A 21318-nucleotide genomic window follows, 5' to 3' on the forward strand; every position below is an offset into this window, starting at 1 on the left:
TTCTAGACCACGCAATATACTAGCAGTGGAAGCTCGTAGCCACGGAGCTACACTGAAGAACTCGTTCACACAGATGTGCAAGGAACCAGCTCGGTATTCGTGAGACGACGGTACAGATGGTGGTGGTAAACTAAAGAGACGTGACATGGCAATCCCTCGTATCTATGTCACATCGGGAATAGCCGATGTAACCGGCATCCGGGTTACAAGCAGCTTCTTTCGACAACAAAACACAGCCTATTGATATCAGTACGCGCTTATCCTTTTGCGAAGGAGCATCAGCGAGGCAATCAACATACCAACTTCAAGTGACTAGTCTATTCGCGAGAGGCCTAGGCGTAGTCCACAAACTCTCTTCTTCGCATGTTTGTCTTCGTCTGGGCATCACGCAAGCGGATCACTGGATAGCAAAGAGAGAATCCAATCACACTGCGGGGAAGAACTGATCTTGCTGCCACATTAATATTAAAACACGCTAAAAGGCTGCAGCCCGCAAGATAGGTTTCGCCGCTAGACTAGACCATAAGTCTTACCATTACGACAGACTTATCTCATGTTCTCTCGGCTTTATCTATCTGCGTGAGAACTCACAATCACTCTCGAGTATCTGACTCGCAGTGCATAATGCCGTGGATCAAAACACATGCAAGTCCTCTCTTCCACTAACCAGTCATTTCGAAGAATGTACAACTTATGAAGAATCATTCATTAATCATTAATCAACCGGTATATCACAGTCCATCCATCGAGCTTCTTTCATTTTTCATTTTAACGTTCAGCAGCCCATGCGATAGAAGTTTGCATGTGGAAGTTGAGAAACACTCCACACCTCAACGTGAGAAAGTATCACACTGTTGGTCCTCTCTTCACTCTTCAGGAACATGCAAATCCATCCGCAGTAAACGTTGCGCAACGAACATATGGTACACTCGTTACTAAACCTACCACGCATCAAATCAACATCTTTTTTTTTTCTCCAGAGCAACTTAGTGGTGTGCAACACGCGTTATGTCGTGGGAGAGGCATTTCTATATTGTCCGAGCGGCTCGTGGGAAAAGGCGAGGCGGGGGATAAGTGCGCCCGAGTGCGACTCGACTCTACCATCAATCACATTAGAATCCAGACTGCGCATGCGAGCCACCGTTATTTCTCCCCTCTCTGGGTGGTATAAATCTGGTGTTTGCCGAGCGTGCGAAGGGTGTGGCAAGAGGCGGGGGGGATAAGTCCGCCCGTCCGACTCACCCATCAATCACAGTGATACAGTATTACAGGACCTAGACTGCGCAAGCATTATTTCTACGTTTGATGCGTAGAAAAGTATCTCCGAAGATTATGTTGTTGCAACTAACGTCGGGATTCGTGGCGAACATAACGGGACTTTGGTGAGAAGCAAGAGCGGTATCCCCGATAATAATACATGGCTGGACCGGATACCCCAGACGCAGCAAGAGTGTTTTATCGACGTTGATGCGTTAGAAAGTCCGTATGGTCGGCGCCCTGATTAGCAGGCTGGGTTGCATATGACGAGGCGGCTAATACACAGGGGTTAAAGCTGTGATTTATACGTATATTATGCGGACCTACGGAAACGGCCAGAGATAACACCTGCTGCAAAGCTCATCGACATCAGAAAGCCGGTTGTTGTCAAGCGGTTCGGTGGGAAAGGCGTTTGGGTGGGTGGATTGTTGTCGCGGATATAAGGTCGAAACAGCCAGGTAAGTAGAGACCATGGGTTCCTAGATGACGACACAAGGCAGTTAAAGCAATTTGACAGTATGTATCTTCGAAGAGAAAAAGCTCCCAAGTCCACGGGCTCACCTGTAAGTAGATATCACCACGACCTAGAACCTCGCCGTCACATCATGGGTTTTACCCACAATTGATGAAAAGAAGCGGAAGGCCATTCGCGGGTAATCCGAAAGCCAATTAGAATAGGACATGAGGAGAGAGAGAAGGTTGAAATTGCAACAGATTAGTAGTGGAGAGTTATGTAGTATCTTAGGGGCAAGGGCGTGGCGTGGTGGGAATTTAAATGCGCTGACGTTTTGGGAAAGACCAGGGCACGGCGGCGTTTAGGCGGAGGGTGAGGGAATTTCATACTATGACAGGTTTCATGACGCTCGCAGGAATGCAACGGTTTATTCGAACCGTTACTAATATACCACATCACACACCTTTTTGTACAATTAAACACCAACTATATAGACAGGGACCCTAAGTAGTAGTAATAACGACGAGAGGATAGTAAGAAGCTTGAGCATGTCGATGGTGAGGGTGTTGTACTTTAGACTGCAGCAACAGCAAGACAGAAGAGAGGGGAAATGGTCATATCTTACTCCACCGCTTCTATGTTATGTTTGTTGGACCAACCGCCTTTCAAGCCGCCTTTCCACGCCCGTGACCTAGACTCACATCTGCTGGTCATACGGGCCTGGGGCTGGATGGATATAGTGGCCTCTCTGCCAACACCCAGGGGAATCTCTCCGCCCGCCCTGTATGGGAGCCAACACCGGTGGGGGGGCTCTCGTACCGGTACTCCGCCTGGTCGTACACCGCAGGATAGGACGCAGGTGTCGGTGGGCCCAGAACTATTGCTCTCTGGCGAGGGAGGGGAGATATGGGATATAGAATGCCGCGAGGACGCCCCCGAAGAAGCGACCTCGTAGTACTGTGTCGGGGGAGAAGGTGTCGTGTGGACATAGGTGTACCCCGAGCCAGGCTGCTCCTGATACGTAGACGTGCCATTCCGATATGAATAATTCGTAGCGGACGTCGGGGTGGGCGGCATGGAGAGATGGGAGTAGGGCGAATCGGGAGAGGCGGGCTCGGAGGACCGGAGGGCGGCGGCGGTGGCGGGGAGCGTGGCTTGTGTGAGCGGCGGTGGGGAGTCAGGCGGGGATTGGGAGTGGTGGGCGTACAGCCTCGCAGGTTCTAGAGCAGGAGGAGGGGACACGCCGCGTTTAGCACCGCCACCCGTGGGACTGTTCATGACGCGTGAGATGACGGAGCGCGCAGAGTTGCGCCGCGAGCCCGGAGAGAGATGGATACGATAACTTTGAGCGGGGACCCGTCAGCGGGCGGTGCAAGGATTAGCTAATGCAACTCACTGCTGTTGGAGGTTGTCCTGCCTCGAACACCTCGTCTCACAGCCTGGGAACGGACACTTGTGGTTCCGCTCCCCAGTGTGGACACGCGAGTGCCGTGCGAGATGGCCGCTCGTCGTAAACGCGCGGTCGCACGTCCCGCATATGTGCTTCTTCTTAGCGCCACCAGTAGTAGTCGCAGTCGCAGTCGCTACCGTCGAAGACATTCCAGATAGTGTCAAAGTCGTCGTCTTTGTGGGTTCTGCTCGGGGCATAAGTCTGGCCCTGCTCAGAGGTGGTATTATAAGAAAAACCAGAAAGAGAGAGAGAGGTGGAAATCGAGATACAGCCTCAAAAAGGCGCGACCCGTTTATGTTTCCTCCTCCGTGTTCTCTAGTACGTAACTCTTCCAATTTGCATTTGGGTACAACCAATTCAATAAAAAATCATTTTCTCAAAAAGTCCCGGTGAACCGAACTGGTTCGTTTGGCTTCTCGAAGTGCCTCGCGACCAAGTTACCCGTAGTTTCACGTGTTGGATGGAGGGTGCTTCATTTGTTTCCCTCGTTCATTGCCGACAAACAGACATCGAATCGCAGCAATCCACCATCCGTCCATCTCTTCACCCACGTTTTCCCTCCTCACTCTTCCTTCTTTCCTTCTTTCTCTCTCCAACGTAATAGCGTCATTCAATACTCCGTCGACGACACCACCACCCACCTTCCTTGTCTCGTCCTCATATACATTTTACGACAACCCCACACACATCTATCCAAACCGAAATGTTTATTTCCCTCCACGCACGCCCAATTCCTGGCTAAACCTTTTTCGGTGGCGGACGGATTTTCAATTTTGGTATTCTGTCCTTCCTGTCGTGTCGTTTTTTTCCCATCTGCCAAAAATCCTATCGTGATCAGATCTCGATTCTCGATTATTTCTCAGGTAGCCTTTTCCAACTTTTTTTTTTTCGCTCCCTTCTCGTCTTCTTTCTAAACTTCCTCGAATGTTCTCATGTAAGTAATGTGTGCAACTCGCGGGTGCTTTGGTCTTCGTAACGGAACCCTCCGAATTCATGCTCCCCCCCTCCATCTCAATTTCCAACGCCTCCCCCTCTTCTGTCACCGGCCCCAATGGAGCCTCCCGAAATTTCGGAATATTCCTTCTTCGCACTCTAATGCGGCAAGTGGGAGCCGACGAGTTGGTATATACTCGTTGCAGTCGTCTATCATTGTTCGAATGAAAAATCCATCTCCTGCCTTACCTTATGACCGACGACGACATCAGACCCTGATCAACAAAATCTAACTGGCACTGTCAATTAGTTGGTAAGTTGTATCTGTCTGCAACATATACGAACGAGTCCAGAAGGTTCGAGAGCAAAAACCTTCAACCCGTAACGTTTTTTTTTATTCAAGCTTCGGGTGGCGCAGCAGAAGTACCTTTCTTTCGCGGCAGAAGGTCGTTGCAATCGTGGGTTCACCCTACGAAGTACTTTTACAAATTCGACGGTTCCGTTGGAAAAGATGTGGCCACGGTATCGTTTGCCTAAACTTCGAACCTTGAGATTTACGCGACTTTTGAATCTTGGAGGTAATACCTTGGAAAAACATGCCCGCTTTCCCCGGTGGGGGCGGTCCATCAAATTACGGTATTCACAACGGTGAACGGTAGCTTGTTCTCCCGTCGCATTCGTGCGCCCCATGGAGTCTACGCTCTCCTTAGCATTGGGCACGACGAACACGAACGCGAGCTTGAGGCGAACCCCGAGTCCAAAGATAAAATCCTTTCTTACGACTTGTCCAACCCGGGGCAGTGATGCGCCTCTGACTTCCGCGCTCCTTGTCAATTGCTTTCTTGCTCTCCCCCCTATGAACGATGCGATATTAATAGCGTCCTTTCACGTTTTAATTATGGCTTGTCAGAATACGTCGCTGGAGCATTGCGTGAGATTGGGACGTAAATACATGGAATGAAATTGAAACGAACTTTTTTGGGAGAGCTGCTGCTGCTCCGCGGCTGGTCAACCGCCACTGTTCACAGTTCCTCGGTTATCCAGAGTACGTATTTGAAAAGTCAAACTCCTTACCATCTGCATTGTGATGGCGCCCTCTTGGACCCGCCTCTCTGCCTTTCGGAGAATCCTGAAATTCCAATGATGTCACAGCTCTGATGTGAGTTCGACCCTCCCAACGACTGATAACCGTGGGCTCGTTCAGGCACGCGCATCATCAAATGACTATCGCATCCCTTGCCTTGAAGGAGATAAATCCAAGGGAAAGCGGAGGCTTTTAATTTTGATTTGCATGGCTTGGCTGAAGGTGAAACCTGTAATGGACCAACATTCAAGTTTCGCATGGGAGGCTAGTAAGAAAGAAAGGAAAACAATATTGACCATTGTTCGCAACGCGATGTCGACATGAGAAGAATCGCACGCTTGACGTTCCGGGGCCCATAGCACTGGCATGGAATGGACTTAAAGCTGCAATAGTAGTACATACGTCCAAGTCAATCACCGGTCCGAACATCCTGACAACGAACGTTTCACTTACCCATAATGGGCAGCTCAGACTGAATACATTGTGAGCGAACAGAACGGACGCTTTAGCCAGATCGGCGTGTACACTCCATAGCGGCAACCAAAGAAATTAAGAAGAAAATGAGCTTCGCTGGAGAGACGTGAGTGCGTCAAACAACACTCAGTAACGAAACAGTTCACCTCGAACATCTCCGAGAGAGGCGGAATTGAGGAGGTACGCAGCCTAACGACAGGCTGCAACGAGCTCCCTGATTTCCCTGTCCCTGCCTTATGACCGACGAGAATGTATCGACATCAGTCCCTGAACCCTGATCACCCAGATAGGCGCATCGAGCAAGAATAACGCCCTGAAGCATTCCTGAGCCCCGTGTTGCTTATACGAGTTCAGGACACGGGACCGACATTCTGAACGTTTCACTAGGGAAAAAAGCACGTTGGAGATAAGATAAGGACATAAGTAAACCGTGCATACTTGGGTCTTGATGTTTCACGAACGAAAGAGGCCTAACTCAAAAACCAGTTCCAACTGCTGTGCTTTGATATCATAAGAATCAGATGGTGGGAAGAATCACGGGGTAAACGTACATAGATATTCATGATCCCTTATCCCGTAACCTCTGCTTCTTTTCATCTCTTGGCGGCGAATTCTCTGGTGCGTATTGATCACCATATATAGAGAGAATCCTACGCGGAGATTAGAACCAATATGAATGCCTTCGATAAATTGGATGTCACTTGCGTCCTTCAGTCAAGGTTCTGCCAATGCCAGGAGATGCACGGTCCAAATGTCCGTCGCTATAACACGATAGCCGGGGTAGGCTCAGACGTTTGCGGACGCTTTCATGAAAATGGTCAGTTTATGACCCGAAGTACTAGTAGCGTGTATATCACTGTCAGAGTGAGACTTTGCAAACAAGAGAGAGATGCTCACAAATAAATGATGGAGTGCATCGTCGGGGGTGATAGCATTTCCGTCATCTAGCCCTTGATGTGAATGACTGTCCCACACTATGAGGCACTAGATGATACACCACAATCCTTAGCACTCACACATATCCGCAGATAAGATCTCTCGCTTATGTCCTTGGAACACTTTCATTGGCCCCAGATGGCATCGCAGCCGTTCAACCGCGTAACAATTGATGTCGAATCCAGAGAGCAGAATCTGTCTAAAATTGCCGGCGCTTGAAAGTTATATAATGGCGATATTTGTGTGCGCATATACGAGCGTCGGTGGAGATAACGAAGAGTACGACATGGCAACCTGGGGCCTAAACTACGACGACATGAATCGGTTTGAGATATCCAGAGCCGGCGTCCACTTCGACGTCCGGCGGCCATGAGGAAGTTGTTGGTATTTCCAGAACCGAGTCCGACATCCCGATATCAAAAGAACTAAAAAGAGCGAGTTAGTGGAGACGCCGGCTCAGTACGAACAAACAATTCACGGAGCTTTTTCCCAGATGGATAACCCCAGATTCCCCGCCGGTTAGAATCGCAACACTCCGGTAAAATCACGCTATGACAGGATCATTACAGTGCCCGCTGATGCAGATGCTCCACTGCATGGACGAAAATGAAGTCGCCGTAGCGTGGAAAGAGGACGTTACCAAGCCATCGGAGAGTATCATAGTTATGCAGCGGGATTCATTGACAAAGCGAGACGAGGGAGAACATCAATGGAGGGAAGGAAGAAGGAATCAGAAGAGCCGAGACCAGCTACGTCACGCGTTGTTTGTCTGAGCTTGGCAGATATGTGGCCAAGTACAGGCACTGACGCGCCACTTACCTTCTTCCATCCGCAATGAACAGGGCGGCAAACATCCTTTCTTCGGCAGTGCTATCCATATCACTGCAGGAGACGGTACAACTTAGCGAGAACGAATACCACACCTCCGTTCATAGCACTCTCAATTCTGGCTAAAAACATCCATGCGGTAAAAAAAAGTCTAGCCCTTGTAGTGATATACATTTCTCTGCTGCAATGCGACGTCTTTCTCTCAATTGGGTAACCGTTATGATCATCATTCTCAAGGTTGCTTTGTAAGGTAGCAGGACAAGGGCTCTCTCTCGGTGGCGAATAGTCGGCATGGAGATGTCAGAAAGGCAAGCGTGGCTGTTTCCTTCCCTTTGTCTTCATACTCATATAAAAGCCTTTGCAATACTGTCAAAATCTACATCTGCTCTTTCCCACCTCTTCCCATTTCTGCCTTTGTCTCTGGTAAGGACGTGTTTCTGTCCGCCATTTCGTATCTCAAGAAGTTTGACTCTAGTGCTCTAATTGAGAAGATCGAAGAACCATGACCGGGAAATCATCGCAGTACGTTCTTCTCGAATAACTCGATGGGTTTTGTACTCACGCCGGTAGTAGGACATCCCATGAGCCTATTGTTCTTTGCGATCAGTGTGAACACGCATTCTTCCCATCCGATACTCGCTCGCCTGCTTCTTTTGTAGACCAATGTCGCGGTTTCTACACCCCTTCGAGCAGGCAACGCGAAGAGATCCTCCGCGAGAAATCGCGTCTTGAAGGCGTTGCCGATGATTACGACCGCGAATTAACACGACTGCGCGACCTCGTCACCCAGCTTGAATCGGGAAGAGCCCAAGTACAGACCCATATCGACGACTACACTAGCCTAGCTTCAGCGCCTATCCGTCGTCTGCGCAATCCCCTTTCCCAGTCAAATAATTATCAGCCTTTCTTTTCTTCACTTGCGCAACATGACCCAGACAAGATTCTCAAGCGCATATTCACGTTCGCCTGCTACCGCGGCGAAGACGACGCCCTCGACTCTCACCTTCAATGGCTGAATCCTTTGGTAATATCACACGTCTGCTCTCACTGGCGCAAGGTATCCTTGGATATGCCTGAGATGTGGTCATACCTAGACGTCACCTGGGACCTAAACCCGAAGTCCAATCTGGAACTCTTACGCATGTATATCGCCCGCACTAAAACGGACACGCCATTATCGATCAGGATTAATTCGGACATGGAGCTCTTCAACCTCCACTACCACGCCTTTAGTCTCGTCCTGGAGCATGCCAAACGTTGGAGGGAGGCAATCATCATCGTTGATCATCAGCTACTTTGGCAGTTCCTCCCTGACTCCTTTGACATCTTGGAGAAGCTAGTGCTTCGTATTCTGAACATTCAAAGAGACCAAGTTGTCGAGTATTTTAAATTTGTCCCGAAACTTCGCCATGTCAAAATAGACGCAGCGTTTAGCGATTTATTATCTCCTTTCTATGCGGAAAGCCCGGGCCTAATGGGTGGGACAGATGTCCCGGACGTTGTTTGTTTTGAGTCATGCCAACTCGATGCACCAGGTCTTCATCTCTCGCTCTTCCCCCCGTTCCGCAGCGGCTCTCTCCAGTGGACCAACCTACAAGCGCTGACCCTCCATTCCCTCTCTTCCGACTTCGAGATGCTCTTAGACACCATAACCATGCCCAACTTGGATCGGTTCAGCCTAGTCTTAGACCGAGACTACAAGTTCGACATCTCTCTATTTCTTTCCCTTCTCTCCCTTGTTGAGCGCTCCGAATGCAAGCTTAGCGCTTTTACTCTGGACATGACATATTGTCGTGGGGAACACGTCCAGTCACACATAGAGAAACTTGAGTATGAAAATGAGCTACGGGAATTTTTGGAAGCGATTCCTTCGATTACGGAGCTCCGGGTCGTCGCGCCGCTAGGCTCGGGGTGTAGACATTGTGGTCATATATTATCGTTAGTGATCGAGTGGCTCCTCGTCTTGGGTAACGATGATCCAAGCATGATTCTCCCCCATCTGAGGAATCTGGAGTTTGTCTGGGCGGCTTTGACGACTCGGAATGTGATGCCGCTCAGGTCTATGGTGGAGAGTCGGGTGGAAGAACGTGTTATGTTTGGAGATGGAGAAGACGGGAAAGCGAGTGGAGACGTAAGTGTGGGCGGGTTTGGAGATGACATTAGCATGGGTGATGCTTCTTCCGAGACAAGTGCTCTTTCGAGTGAGAGCAACAGCGGTGATCCTGTCGTTGTCAGCGCTCTTCAGTCTCTCGTTATGGAATCACGAGGAGAAATAGATGTGGACAATTTCCTGTGGGAGTGGATGAAGGATGTAAGAACTCGAGGCATGGTTGTGTATCTACGGTAGTCTTTACCTTCTTGTTCTTCAGTCGCATGTTGATTTACATTTTCATTGGTACACTATGACTTAATAATAATGGCATCATACGAACTGTATAGTATACGTCTTTCGTAACTGATGCGTTCTTACAAAATAACCGTACTTTCTGTCCATCATTGAATAGCCACTAGGGATCGTCTTTGCCTGGTTCCTCGGCGCGATTCACCACTCGTTATGTCGCTCTCACCATCGGTCAGAGACCTGGTTTACAGGTTCAGTCAAGTTATACATTTTCCATCGTCTTGAGCTGCAATGCGACGCCAAAACCCCTATGAAGCCGAAGGGCCGAAGATCACTTACGTCACGCGTTGTTTGCTTGAGCTTGGTCAGTCAACAAATACCCCAGCCCATCTTTCCTCTCTCTTCCATCTCACCGCATGACAGACAGCGTCTCGACTCTTGCTTCAAGCATCGATGGTTACAGATCAATATGCCGTGCTCCTTGTCCAACGACGATGCGGTATGTTCTGCTATGGTGATCTATTTTCATCGCTGAAGATTCCGTTTAGGTAGCAGGACAAAGGCTCTCTTTCAATCAGGAGATTAGACGGCGAATTTTCTTTTATACGCGTTAAGATGGAGATAGGGAATCATGGAAATGAGTCAGGTGCGGAACCTTTTCTCTCCCTTTGTCTCCATTCTCATATATATCGCCTTACAGGACTGTCGACTACCTTCGCTGCATCTGCACTTTCTCACCTTTCCCCATTTTCGCTCCCATCTCAGGTATCGACCTATTTATCTGTACCATCTCATGTCTAAAACAGTTTAACTCTAGCGTTTCAACTGAGAGGATTGTTCGCTTCTTTGTACCATGACCGGGAAAAGAAAGTCAAGGTCGCGGTATGTTCTTCTTGAATAACTCAGATGGCTGTTTTACTCACATTCGCAGTAGAAATGTTCCTCATCCTATTGTTCTTTGTGATCGATGCAAACATACATTCTCCCTAGCCGACGCTCGCCCACCGGTTTCTTTCGCAGAGCAATGTCGCGCTTTCTATACCCCATCAAACAGGCAACGCAAAACTATCTTCCGCGAGAGATTGCGTCTTGAAGGTGTTGCCGCCGATTACGACCGCGAACTAACGCGATTGCGCGACATCGTCGCTCAACTCGAATCAAGAAGAGCAGATGTGCAAACCCACATCAACATCTGCGTCAGCCTATCTTCTGCGCCAGTTCGTCGCCTGCGCAATCCCCTTTCCCAGCCAGATGATTCACTTACCCTTTCCTTATCTTTACAACATGACCCAGACAAGATTCTCAAGCGCATACTCACCTTTGCCTGCAAACGTGACGACGACGACGCTAACTCTCATCTGCAATGGCTAACCCCGTTGGTAATATCACACGTCTGCTCTCACTGGCGCAAACTATCGTTGGATATGCCCGAGATGTGGTCATACCTCGATGTCACCCAGAACCTTCACCCAGATTCAAATCTGGAACTCTTACACCTGTACATCGCTCGTGCTAGAAGGAACACCCCATTATCTGTCAGGATCGAGTTGGACATCCACCACGCTTACGCCCGTCGGCACGTCCTCAATCTGGTCCTGGGTCATGCCGGGCGATGGAAGGAGGCAATCATCAGCGTTGATCACGGACAGCTGTGGCGCTTCCTCTCTTGCCCCTTTGACATCCTAGAGAGTCTGGTGCTTCGCATCGGGGGCATCCCAAGCGATCATCCCATCGAGCAATTCAAATTCGTCCCTCGGCTTCGCTATGTCAAAGTGGGCGTAGCGCTGGGCGCTTTGTCACTTCCGTACGGCGTACGATGTATGGACCTAAGGGGTCGGGCAGACGACTCCGAGGTGGTTCGTCTAGGGGCATACCAGCTTGACGCACCAGACCTTCATCTCTCGTTCTTCCCCATATTTACCGATGCGCCCGTCCGGTTGATCCATCTCCAAGCGTTGACCCTTCATGCCCTCCCCTCGAATTTCGACACGTTCACACAGACAGTGACTATCCCTTTCCTGGACCGTCTCAGCATCGTCTTCGGCGAAGACTATACATTCGACGTCTCTTCCTTCCATTCCCTTCTTTCCCTCATTAAGCGCTCCAAATGCCAGCTTAGCGCGTTCAGCCTTGACATGACGCAGTGTCCAGGGGATCACTATTCCTCGCACATCTCGCACATACAGAAGCTCCAGAGCGGAGACATCGTGTTGTGGGACTTTTTGGATGGGGTTTCTTCAATTAGGGAGCTCCGCGTCATCGAACCTCGCGATTCGGAGTGTGTACATTGTAATATGGTTACGATGCTGTTGCGGTGGCTCGTGGTCGATGATGCACGTAGGACTCCTCTGATTCTCCCCCATCTGAGGATGTTGGAGCTCGTTTGGACGGCTTTGCCAGATGTGGATTCGCTCAAGACTATGGTGGAGAGTCGGGCGGAGGAGCGTGTCGTAGTAAGAAGGAACACAACTCCGGTCGACGTCGAAGCTGAGGAAGGGAGTAGAAACGCGAATGAGGGTGACGAGACCAGTATGAGCGATGATTCTTTCGAGACTTGTCGCTCGAGTATCCCTTCGAGTGAATGCGACAGCGACGATGATGTCATTGTCAGCCCTCTGGAGTTTCTGGTTATCGGGACTCGAGCAGAAATAGAGGGGAACGATAATATGGCGGAATGGATGGGCGAGCTGAGAGCTCGCGGTATGACGGTGTATTTATGGTAGTCTTTTTTCTCCTTGTTCTCTCAACATGTTTACCCGATTTCTTACTGGTACATTATATCACATTATACCTCTAGGATACATACACTTTTCGACGTTTAATTAATTATATGTAGCCTTCCGATAACAGACCCTTGTGTCGCGTGCGTCATTGGATGACTAGGACCGGTTTCGAACGGCTTTGATAATCGATCTCTACTTATGACGAGGAAGAAGGATCATGGTGACGTTTGGGGGGCTTTGTCTCGGGTCTATGCATACGCCTGGAAACGACATATGGGTTCACGGGATGGGTCAACAGTGAGCCTCGCTTAAGCTTTAGTGCGTCAACCACGGCGCACGCTAGCCTTGCAAACTGGTTCAGTAGTATCAATCACTGTCCAGAACGCGTCGAATGCATCATACATGGCTTTGTCGGCGCGTGCGTGACTCGGTACTTCTGAAACCGACGGAGATTGCGGAAACCTCGCTAATAGCCAGTGGCCATATATTACAAGGGTGACTTCTATGGATGGGTTCTCTCTCGGAGCTCAAGTTCCAGTGTCGATGACTTTGATCTGCTACTAGGCCGAGAAGCCTCGGGAAATGGGATACGACGGTCCTGATCTCTTGGTAGTTCGTATTCGCGTGCTAGTAATGAGATTCGCAGGAAACTGGTAAGCGGGCCCGATCTCAAGTCGTCGCACTTTTTCCGAAGCAGGTGATATTGTCGGCTCCGAACAAGTCATTAGGTATGTACTACATTTCTATTAGTGTTGTTAGAACAAGTAACTTATATGTACTCTAGATATTACTAAGTTATCTCTTTGCTATCTCCTTAAGCCGTAAATGCGACACCATAAAATCAGTATCGGCCATTAATACTCCCCCGCCTTCCTCTCCCCCAATCCAAGCGGATGCTTCCGCCCTAAACGCCCTGGTCTGCTTGACCCTGAACAGCGAGACAGGTATGGGTATCATAAATTTGAGGTACCACCCATCCTGCATCAGCTCCTCCGCGTCATCCCAGTCCTCTTCCTCCTCCCCGTCCGAAAATTCGAATTCGTAATTCTTCCGCACAGGTAAACACCTAACTTTGCAACGCCGTTTTCTCATAAACCAGTTCACCCTGGTAGTCTTCCTCCACACGGGGAACGCGCAGATGCCTTGAGAGCCATCGGATTTTCCCCATGCAATCGGCCCTCGATAGTCGACGTAGAAGTCTGATTGCATGTAGTTGGGTTCAAGATCGGGATTCGGATTCGGAGGAGTCTTTGAAAGCGCAAGAGGATCGTAGTCGAACGACTGGCATCGAAAGTCGATGTACCGAATGTCTGGGGTGTTCTCCATGGGGACACCATCCCACCGTTCTGGATCTTTGAGAATGAAGTGCATTCGTGCTGGAACCGCGATCACTTGGCTAGACAGGAAGCGCAGATCAGTACAGGAAGAAGAATATAGGAAGAAAACACACAACGAACCTGTCATCCATATCCCAAATATCAAAGAACTGTCCGCTCTTCTCGTAGAATGTCAGAGAGACATTCATATCCCAGACCGTCGGACGGATAGGAGCGGTCTTGGAACGGCAGGAACCGCTATCTTCTGCATTGGGTTCATTGTCGTCCGCGCAAACGTCGTGCACACGAAGCTTCTGGGGGAGACTGAACCGCTCTGGAACAAGGCGCTTACTCGTCAGGGAACAAAGATCGGCACGACGAGAAAAGGGTAGCTTCTGGCCGAAAAAATGGGTCGGTAGTGGTAGTCTGGGGACCAAGAAGGTTCTGGGTGGAGGAATGGGGACTGGAGGACTGTCTTCGTCAGGGATAGTAGGAATGACATCGTCAGGACAAGGATAGACGACGATGTCATCTCCATTTTCGAGAGCGCTGTCTTCGGTATTAAGCCCTTTCCCTGGTGGTTTTTGACCACGAATAGTGTCTGTGGACGAGCTTCTCTTCTTTGGGAATTTGTACAGAGATTCTTCATCTTTATGGCCGTTTAATGTTACGCGGCTTCGTGAATGTTGTCTATGTGGGCGTCCTCGATTACGAGTGGCAGTGGCACGGAGAGTTTCCGTTGGGTCCGTTCTTCGAAGTGGAGGTAGAAAAGGCTCTGGAGTACATGGACGGTCATAGATCTCTGGCTTGAGCGGCTGTGCGGGTGTAGCATGGAGTAGGTTGCTCGAGGCGTACGTTCTGATGATGCGGGCCATGTAGGGAGCCAGGAAATCGAGAGCAGATGAAAGTCAAGGCTTAAAGCCAAGTGTTAAAGGTGGCTACTGGTTAACTATAAGTAGATTAACAATCGGACACAAAGTATACATGTCACTCACGGAACAAAGGCCAGCCTCAAGGCCTTTGTTTGTGTATTTGCTGTTGTAATATACTTCCCGTGATCACGGACATGAGGCGTGGATATATGTACTTTGGAGAGAAATTCCAGTGGGTGGTGTCGCGGTGAGTACTGACCATCCTCCAAAGCAGCGGAAGCTGCAACTTGCGATGTGCCGCCTGTCGGAGCCGTGCGGCGCGAGCATTTACCGTCGAAAATGTTGATAACTGTTTCTGGGACCTCGTTGCCCCACAAAAAGATACTTCTGTTATGATACTGATCCAAGTCAATATCTGATGGTGACCAGGCTATTCAAAGATCGTCATGGCAGTCAAGTTTTCGATCGTTTACTTGATCGTGGTCGCTGCGAAATTTCGTCGGCCCGGCATCTTCCGATCATCCATGCCGCGCCCACTTCGTATTACGTGAGTGACCCTGATCCTCCCTTTAACCACCAGCACCGGGACAAGGAAGTCAGGACCCGGATAATCTTCTTCAGTACTACCTACATTCATTGTCTCTCGAACGCTCTCCGGACATATTGATTCATGTTTTTCAAGGGCTGGCCTATAGTGCGCACATAGTCGTCGTCTTTTCAAGTCAAAAGCATGTTTCCGAGAAGCCTGCAGTTCCATGGTTCCCGAAAGGATCTCTCCAACCTACAACGCGTCGGTAGTACGTGAGCTCGCGTGCGGTACGATCATCCCTTCGCGATTACACGAATTAACAACGTAATACGGGAGCCTTGTTCCGGGCGCAGTAATAATGGAGCCGGGCATATGTAGTTGTCCTCGTGCTGGACTTCTTTCTCACACTGATATATTTTCACTCAGCGCCTCCAGGACCCGAGATACAGCGTCATGCCAGCGGGCCATTCATCTACGCAACAGCGATTGTCCTTTTCGCAAAGGATAACACTTCTCTCCGTAATCTGTCGTCTTCGTGAGTGATCCTTGTTGGGGAAATGAAAATCAGCCGATATTTCTCGAATTCAGTGGTCTATCTTCCATGGCGTCTCTTCGCTTCGTTCTTCACATACGAGCGCAACAAGAGCTGGCGGCAAATCTGGTCTTTGGCGGTATTCAACGTTTTTCTGATACATGGCAAAGGATTACCTATGCCGGATTCTCTCAGTAACTATGAAGCCTGGACGACGACGACTGGTCTGAAGCCATCCGTTGAAGAGCTTTGTAATGGCGCCAAGCTTCTCTGGGTTGGTCCAAAACGTCTAGATAAGGTGCTCTTTTACTGCCATGGTAAGTTCTTCCTCGTGTTCTCTCTGGCTAAGGCGGCTTGTACATCCGAGCCTAAGTGTGGACCAGCCTTTCTCACGTCGGTTGCTCTCGTGACCACGAATCTCCTCTGCCTTCTAAATTAAACAACGTCGCTGTAAATAGCAAGTCGTTGACGCGATTGGGGTTACTAATGTATCTTCACAGGAGGAGGATACAAGCTTAGCCTTGGCGAAAAACAGCTCTCTTGGTTGCGTTACATGCAGCTAGAACTCGAAAAACGAGGTGTCAATATCGGCATTGCCATCGTTTCATACAGTACGTACAACCCTCATGAACTTCTTCTAAACAGGTACTAATTACATCCCATTGCAGATCTCCTCCCCAACGCCGTTTTCCCCAGCCAATTACGCGAGGCAACAGACGGGCTTCAGCACCTCATAGCTGCCGGCGTCTTACCGGAGAATATCATCATTGGCGGTGACTCTGCAGGAGGGAACCTCGCACTTCAGCTCCTCTCCCACATACTCTATCCCTTACTCTCGATCGAAGCACCCCCAGTCCGCTCGGATGCGCACTTTCGTGGACTACTCCTCGTTTCTCCTTTTGTCGGAGCGATGGAGGACGCACAGATGCCTCTACCACTCCTGGCGCCCCGACACGAACGCGACTTTATCCCGGCCGAATACCACAGCAGCGTCTGTCAGGATCTTCTCAGGGACGTCCCTAAGGATGACATCGCGTACGTGGATGTATTAGAGGCGCCAGAGGAGTGGTTCAAGCCTCTGAGTAAAACTGTCGGCCGCGTCCTCGTTACAGCGGGGGAATGGGATTTCCTTCGGGAGAAGGGCGAGCGGTTTTATGAGAGGTATTTGAAACCATTTCATGGCGATTCCAGGTTCGTGCTGGAGAAGGGTGGGATTCATGTTACGCCGATATTTGACTTTATCGCGAAGGAGAAACGGTTGAGCGAGTTGACACCGTTAATGATCGAGTGGCTTGCTGATACTATGAAGGAGTCCTGATGAAGTTGTAAAGCTCATATTGTGACAGATATAAGCTGTAGATACTATTTATGTACAGAAATATGGTATTCGATTCTGTCATGTTCTCGGGAAACAACTTGTACCCGTGATAGAGGGGTACTGACTTTGCCTTAGTTCGACACTGCTGATTGAGAGTATGGCGCAGGAATATCATGGGCTGAATTCTCGGTACACGATAAGCACGAGTGCAGATGCGTCTCAAAAAAAGCTCCGTAATTAATAATCCTGAATATCTTTTGCAGTTTCTCATTATCAGTTTTGGCGATCTAAATCCCAAAGTTCTTCCAATAGTGTGATCCCTGGAAAATCCTTGGAAAGAACGAGTTGTGCGAGCCACGGTCCACCATTCGTCATGCAGAAGAATAATAACCTCATTCGCAAGACAGGCACACGGCAATAGGTTTACAGAGCAAAGTTAGACTCAAGTACTTATTTCTCGTCATTCGCCTTACCGACACCCTATGTAACATGACTACTCAATAATATTATCTCCAATGCGACAATAATACCTGGGATAAAATTGACTTCAGTGTGGATTTGAATGTCATCAGTGTACGGTTTCCCATTTCTCCGTGCTTACATAGATTCGAGGAAGGGTCCGCCGCATCCACTCAGGGCATGGAACAGTGGTGACCTCATGTCCTGGCAGCCTCCGGGACCAAACGCGAAGGGTCACAGGCATCGCGATCACGTGGATTCTGTCACGCTGGCAGCACACAGAGGATAGCATGATATTGGCATGATATGAAACGGTATTATATATGACGCCATATTTCAGGGGACCTCACATTAATTGTAGTCTCAAGGTTTCGGAGAACCATCTTGGACTGCTTGCTTAAACAGTAAACTTCGCTATAACGAGACCTTCGTAGGTGTAAGAGGTGTGCAGGATGCCAATGATAAAAATGAGGGATCAGAATTACTAGTATAAAGACAGCGTTGTCGCAAACTACGGGAAAGAACCAGCCCTAACCAGTGACAGAGAGCCAGCAAGTCAATTCCTGGTTTATGAGCTCATTTGAGTACTGCTTCTGTGTCGTCTTCAGAATTGCGATGGCCAACGGAGAAGGAAGGAAACCAATAGAATACGGAGCAAACGTCGCCGCAGAATAATTTCGGATTTCATGAGGGCCTGGAAAACGGGAAATGAATTGGGATGAACTAAGTCGGAAAACACTCAATATGGATGCAAACGCATTGGCAGCCTCGCGGCACATGTATTCCACGTTGTAAGTAAGGCACCGAACACCGCCAAGGAATGTGAAAGGCCTAAAAACGTGTTAGATCGTCTAATAGTTAAGTACTAGGATCTCTGAAGAGGCCGTTTATAGTCAACGGATGGGAGTCGTAAGCGATTCTTGAGCCAGTTCTTGTATTCCATAGTGGTCCAGATGTTGCGGATTTAGAAGTGCGAAGTCGTCAAATGAACTGGAAATTATTCCAGCAGGTTTGTGCGGTTTAATGACGAAGGAAGCCAATCGGGTGCAATTAGCGTCGAGAAGACGGCTGTCCCGAATCGGAATGTCAGTAAGCGTAGAGTAGAAACCAAGACTAAGGAACTGCTTTCTGGTGTACATATAACTCGACTCTTCTGCTTGGAAGAAATCAGTCAATGTGGCGGGGAGGGACGGGAGGAAGCTAAGAATATCAAGGCACTGATGATAGCTTCAAGGGGTCCATGCTTCGAACTCAAGGGTTCAAACTTCATCGACATCTGTGAAGATATAATATGTTTTATGAATAAAGCGTGACGCAGCATGGATAGCTCAAGACCCACAAGACTGACTGGCGTTTTCGGGTTTGAAATCAAAAGGTCCGAGTGTCTGCATCAGGCAAGGACATATCGAAGGCCTGAGTCGAGCTTGGTTAGCCCAATTGAACGGCTGCCGTGATTCGCAGTCGTGCTCACAAGCGCCTCGGTTCGTTCCTGCAGGGTAAGAACGCTAAGATATCGTGTCTGCGTACAAACCGGAAGATCTGGTGACTGAGATTCGATGTTAAAAAGGCGTAACATTCGCGTAGGATATCAGGCGACATATGAGATTTCTTCGCGGAAACATATGGGCATGACACGTTCTTAGTCGAAGGTAAGTTGTCATAGTCATCGACCGAGACTAAATCGAGGCCCGCGAACCTAGCAACGCGAGGCACCATGCCATCTACGTGATGCGAGTCCGGATGAGACGCCGCGTCCGATAAGCGGCGTAGAAAGCTACACTGAGTCCGATATACCATCAGTTGCGCTTGTAACCAGTGGAAGAAATATACCTAGCGTTCTGTAGTATGTCAAACTGACCGGGCTATGACAGTGGACTAACTCGCGCCCGTCACAGTAAAAGGAGAATGAGCGGAACCAAACTTATGAACAAAGAAATTGTTTCGTACCCTTTAACGATAAAACTGGGGGATCTCCCTATGTTTTCGATAGGACCAAAATAGTTGCCTGCCAGGAATGAGCTCGTCATGGCTAGCAGCTACTCAGATAGGCGTGCCACGTTAAATTAATTCCTTCATCTCCGAGTCAGGGTGACGATGTCCTATACCTACTTATGTCGAAACTCGACCATAAGAGGTACGGGCGAAATGACTGGTGCAGGAAGAATCGGCGGCCCTGGGGAAAAGAATCGGCAATGGAAATCGCATTTCCACCGTATTGCTGAGATATCAGATTATCGCTTTATGTTTAGTGGATAATGACGGCGATTCGTTCGGTGGATCAAAATCTGGGCATGTGGCGAAGCATAGAAAATGTGGGGATACGGAGGAAGATCTTCAGAGTTCGGCTACTAGTAGGACGTGTATCGTCATTGCTACGGTCTCCCAGAGTCATGACATAAGGATGAGTACAGCTCAGATGATATGCAAAAGGAAAGGTGGTCCCAGCGCCATAGATATCTGGTGTCAGTCCGCGGGAGATCCGTCGGAACGGCAAAAAGCAGAAAATAAACCTCCACCATTGTAGTAGTCGCCATTTTCAAGGCTGTGTATGGCGATGAGTGTGATGAGATGCGGCGCCCATCACTTCGGCTGCTGCTCGACTACATTGTCAACCAGCGCGATAAGCAACGGGACCGGAAAGCGTCCGTCCCTAAAGCAGCGCCAGCCGCGATGACAAAAGGCTCTTGCCTTATCCAGGCGGCGCGCTGCAGCTTCCCCTTCGAAGAGGTCACAGCACGGTCTTTGATGCAATACCTGACAACGAGCATAAAGCTACCCGGCTATCTGAAATCTTTTTTCCTACTCAGAGAAAGGGGCCGTAAGATACGGCTGCGAATCGTCGGCAAGGAGCAGTCACCGTGATGGGTACAATCACAATCGAACGCGGCTAGCGCTGTGTGGAACTTCTGACAGTGTGTGGGCGTGGCCGAGAAACAGCGTCTCGCGAATGGTGATACAGCGGTGCTGCACTAGCCGGAGAGCGCGTTCCAAGAGTTACATGTGGCCTGTCCCATGATGAGTCCTATCCTTTTGAATACGGCCATTGAATCTCCCCGTTGCGTATTTCTTCAAGTTGTAGCAAAATTGCATGACCATTTTCAGAGTTTGCAGGTGGTCGAACATTCGTGATACACAGAAACACTCGTCGATCAAAATGAGAAAGCTGCTGGCACCGTCAACGTCTTAAGGAAGACTGGGGGTACGGTCAATGTCACGCTTCGAGCCGGCTAATGTGCGAGTAACTCACTTGCACTAATGAACCGTGCCAAAAATATAATGCTAAAATGCCGAGATACATCATACACGCCTTCCGGTGTGAATACGGCCGTGGTCATTAATCCAGCATGGTGAAGAAGCTCTCTTCTTCTAGACAGATGTCGTCGAAGATACGCGCAACCAAAAATAGTGGTAAGGACGCTCTGGAAACTTCACCGACCAACCCCAGTGTTGAATACCGGCATTCCAGGAGGTAGCACGGGGTGAATAAGAGCCTGCGATGGCACACGCCGAATGGTAGGCTTCACGATGAAGGCGAGGTATCCTGCTTAACACAAAAATCTTAGCGATAGTTACAGAATGATACACAAAACACGAACCGATGAGGAGGAACAGATGCGGCAGGCCGCTGAGGTTAAAGCAAGGGCAGAGTAAATCTCGTTATCTCTGCAGGATGCCACGGCTTTGAGCAATTAGGGCAGCTGTGTAGGCTCGATATTCCGATTGGTCACGGATGAAGCCGACGAACATAACAATCGGCCTAGTGCTAGGGCTTTGTGTGGGTAATTGAGGCAGGAAGCGGTTGATTTGAATCG

The 21318-nt window shown here is 49.3% G+C and overlaps 5 protein-coding genes across 5 annotated transcripts; 3 read left to right on the forward strand and 2 right to left on the reverse strand.

The window, feature by feature from the left end:
• Positions 1 to 2332: 2332 nt before the first annotated feature.
• On the reverse strand, positions 2333 to 3310 carry EV420DRAFT_1651074 (uncharacterized protein; the record flags this gene model as incomplete). The annotated part of the gene is made up of 2 exons (XM_060478516.1): positions 2333 to 3053; positions 3108 to 3310. The coding sequence occupies 2 exons, from the start codon at positions 3308 to 3310 to the stop codon at positions 2333 to 2335; spliced, it is 924 nt and encodes a 307-aa protein (XP_060323165.1).
• Positions 3311 to 7805: 4495 nt separating this feature from the next.
• Positions 7806 to 9968, forward strand: EV420DRAFT_1177739 (uncharacterized protein). The gene is made up of 2 exons (XM_060466209.1): positions 7806 to 7938; positions 7990 to 9968. The coding sequence occupies exons 1-2, from the start codon at positions 7919 to 7921 to the stop codon at positions 9761 to 9763; spliced, it is 1794 nt and encodes a 597-aa protein (XP_060323166.1). The 5' UTR covers positions 7806 to 7918; the 3' UTR covers positions 9764 to 9968.
• A 642-nt stretch (positions 9969 to 10610) lies between these two features.
• Positions 10611 to 12480, forward strand: EV420DRAFT_1651076 (uncharacterized protein; the record flags this gene model as incomplete). The annotated part of the gene is made up of 2 exons (XM_060478517.1): positions 10611 to 10639; positions 10692 to 12480. The coding sequence occupies 2 exons, from the start codon at positions 10611 to 10613 to the stop codon at positions 12478 to 12480; spliced, it is 1818 nt and encodes a 605-aa protein (XP_060323167.1).
• A 695-nt stretch (positions 12481 to 13175) lies between these two features.
• Positions 13176 to 15112, reverse strand: EV420DRAFT_1584468 (uncharacterized protein). Its single transcript, XM_060474760.1, has 2 exons — positions 13938 to 15112; positions 13176 to 13876 (listed from the first exon to the last, which is right to left on the reverse strand). The coding sequence occupies exons 1-2, from the start codon at positions 14669 to 14671 to the stop codon at positions 13276 to 13278; spliced, it is 1335 nt and encodes a 444-aa protein (XP_060323168.1). The 5' UTR covers positions 14672 to 15112; the 3' UTR covers positions 13176 to 13275.
• A 404-nt stretch (positions 15113 to 15516) lies between these two features.
• Positions 15517 to 17190, forward strand: EV420DRAFT_1584476 (Alpha/Beta hydrolase protein). The gene is made up of 4 exons (XM_060474761.1): positions 15517 to 15571; positions 15624 to 16046; positions 16230 to 16340; positions 16398 to 17190. The coding sequence occupies exons 2-4, from the start codon at positions 15755 to 15757 to the stop codon at positions 17045 to 17047; spliced, it is 1053 nt and encodes a 350-aa protein (XP_060323169.1). The 5' UTR covers positions 15517 to 15571; positions 15624 to 15754; the 3' UTR covers positions 17048 to 17190.
• The last annotated feature ends 4128 nt before the right edge of the window (positions 17191 to 21318 follow it).

Source organism: Desarmillaria tabescens (genome assembly GCF_030435595.1).
Source record: "Desarmillaria tabescens strain CCBAS 213 chromosome Unknown EV420scaffold_89, whole genome shotgun sequence".
In the NCBI taxonomy this organism is placed as follows: Eukaryota; Fungi; Basidiomycota; class Agaricomycetes; order Agaricales; family Physalacriaceae; genus Desarmillaria; species Desarmillaria tabescens.

Excerpts from the sequence above, each read along its gene's own strand:
- EV420DRAFT_1177739 (XM_060466209.1), top strand. The coding sequence starts at position 7,919 with ATGACCGGGAAATCATCGCA. Across the intron at positions 7,939-7,989 it reads ATGACCGGGAAATCATCGCA|GACATCCCATGAGCCTATTG; the intron begins GTACGTTCTTCT and ends CGCCGGTAGTAG.
- EV420DRAFT_1584468 (XM_060474760.1), bottom strand. The coding sequence starts at position 14,671 with ATGGCCCGCATCATCAGAACGTACGCCTCGAGCAACCTACTCCATGCT. Across the intron at positions 13,877-13,937 it reads ATTTGGGATATGGATGACAG|CCAAGTGATCGCGGTTCCAG; the intron begins GTTCGTTGTGTG and ends CTTCCTGTCTAG.
- EV420DRAFT_1584476 (XM_060474761.1), top strand. The coding sequence starts at position 15,755 with ATGAAAATCAGCCGATATTTCTCGAATTCAGTGGTCTATCTTCCATGG. Across the intron at positions 16,047-16,229 it reads GGTGCTCTTTTACTGCCATG|GAGGAGGATACAAGCTTAGC; the intron begins GTAAGTTCTTCC and ends GTATCTTCACAG. Across the intron at positions 16,341-16,397 it reads CATTGCCATCGTTTCATACA|ATCTCCTCCCCAACGCCGTT; the intron begins GTACGTACAACC and ends ATCCCATTGCAG.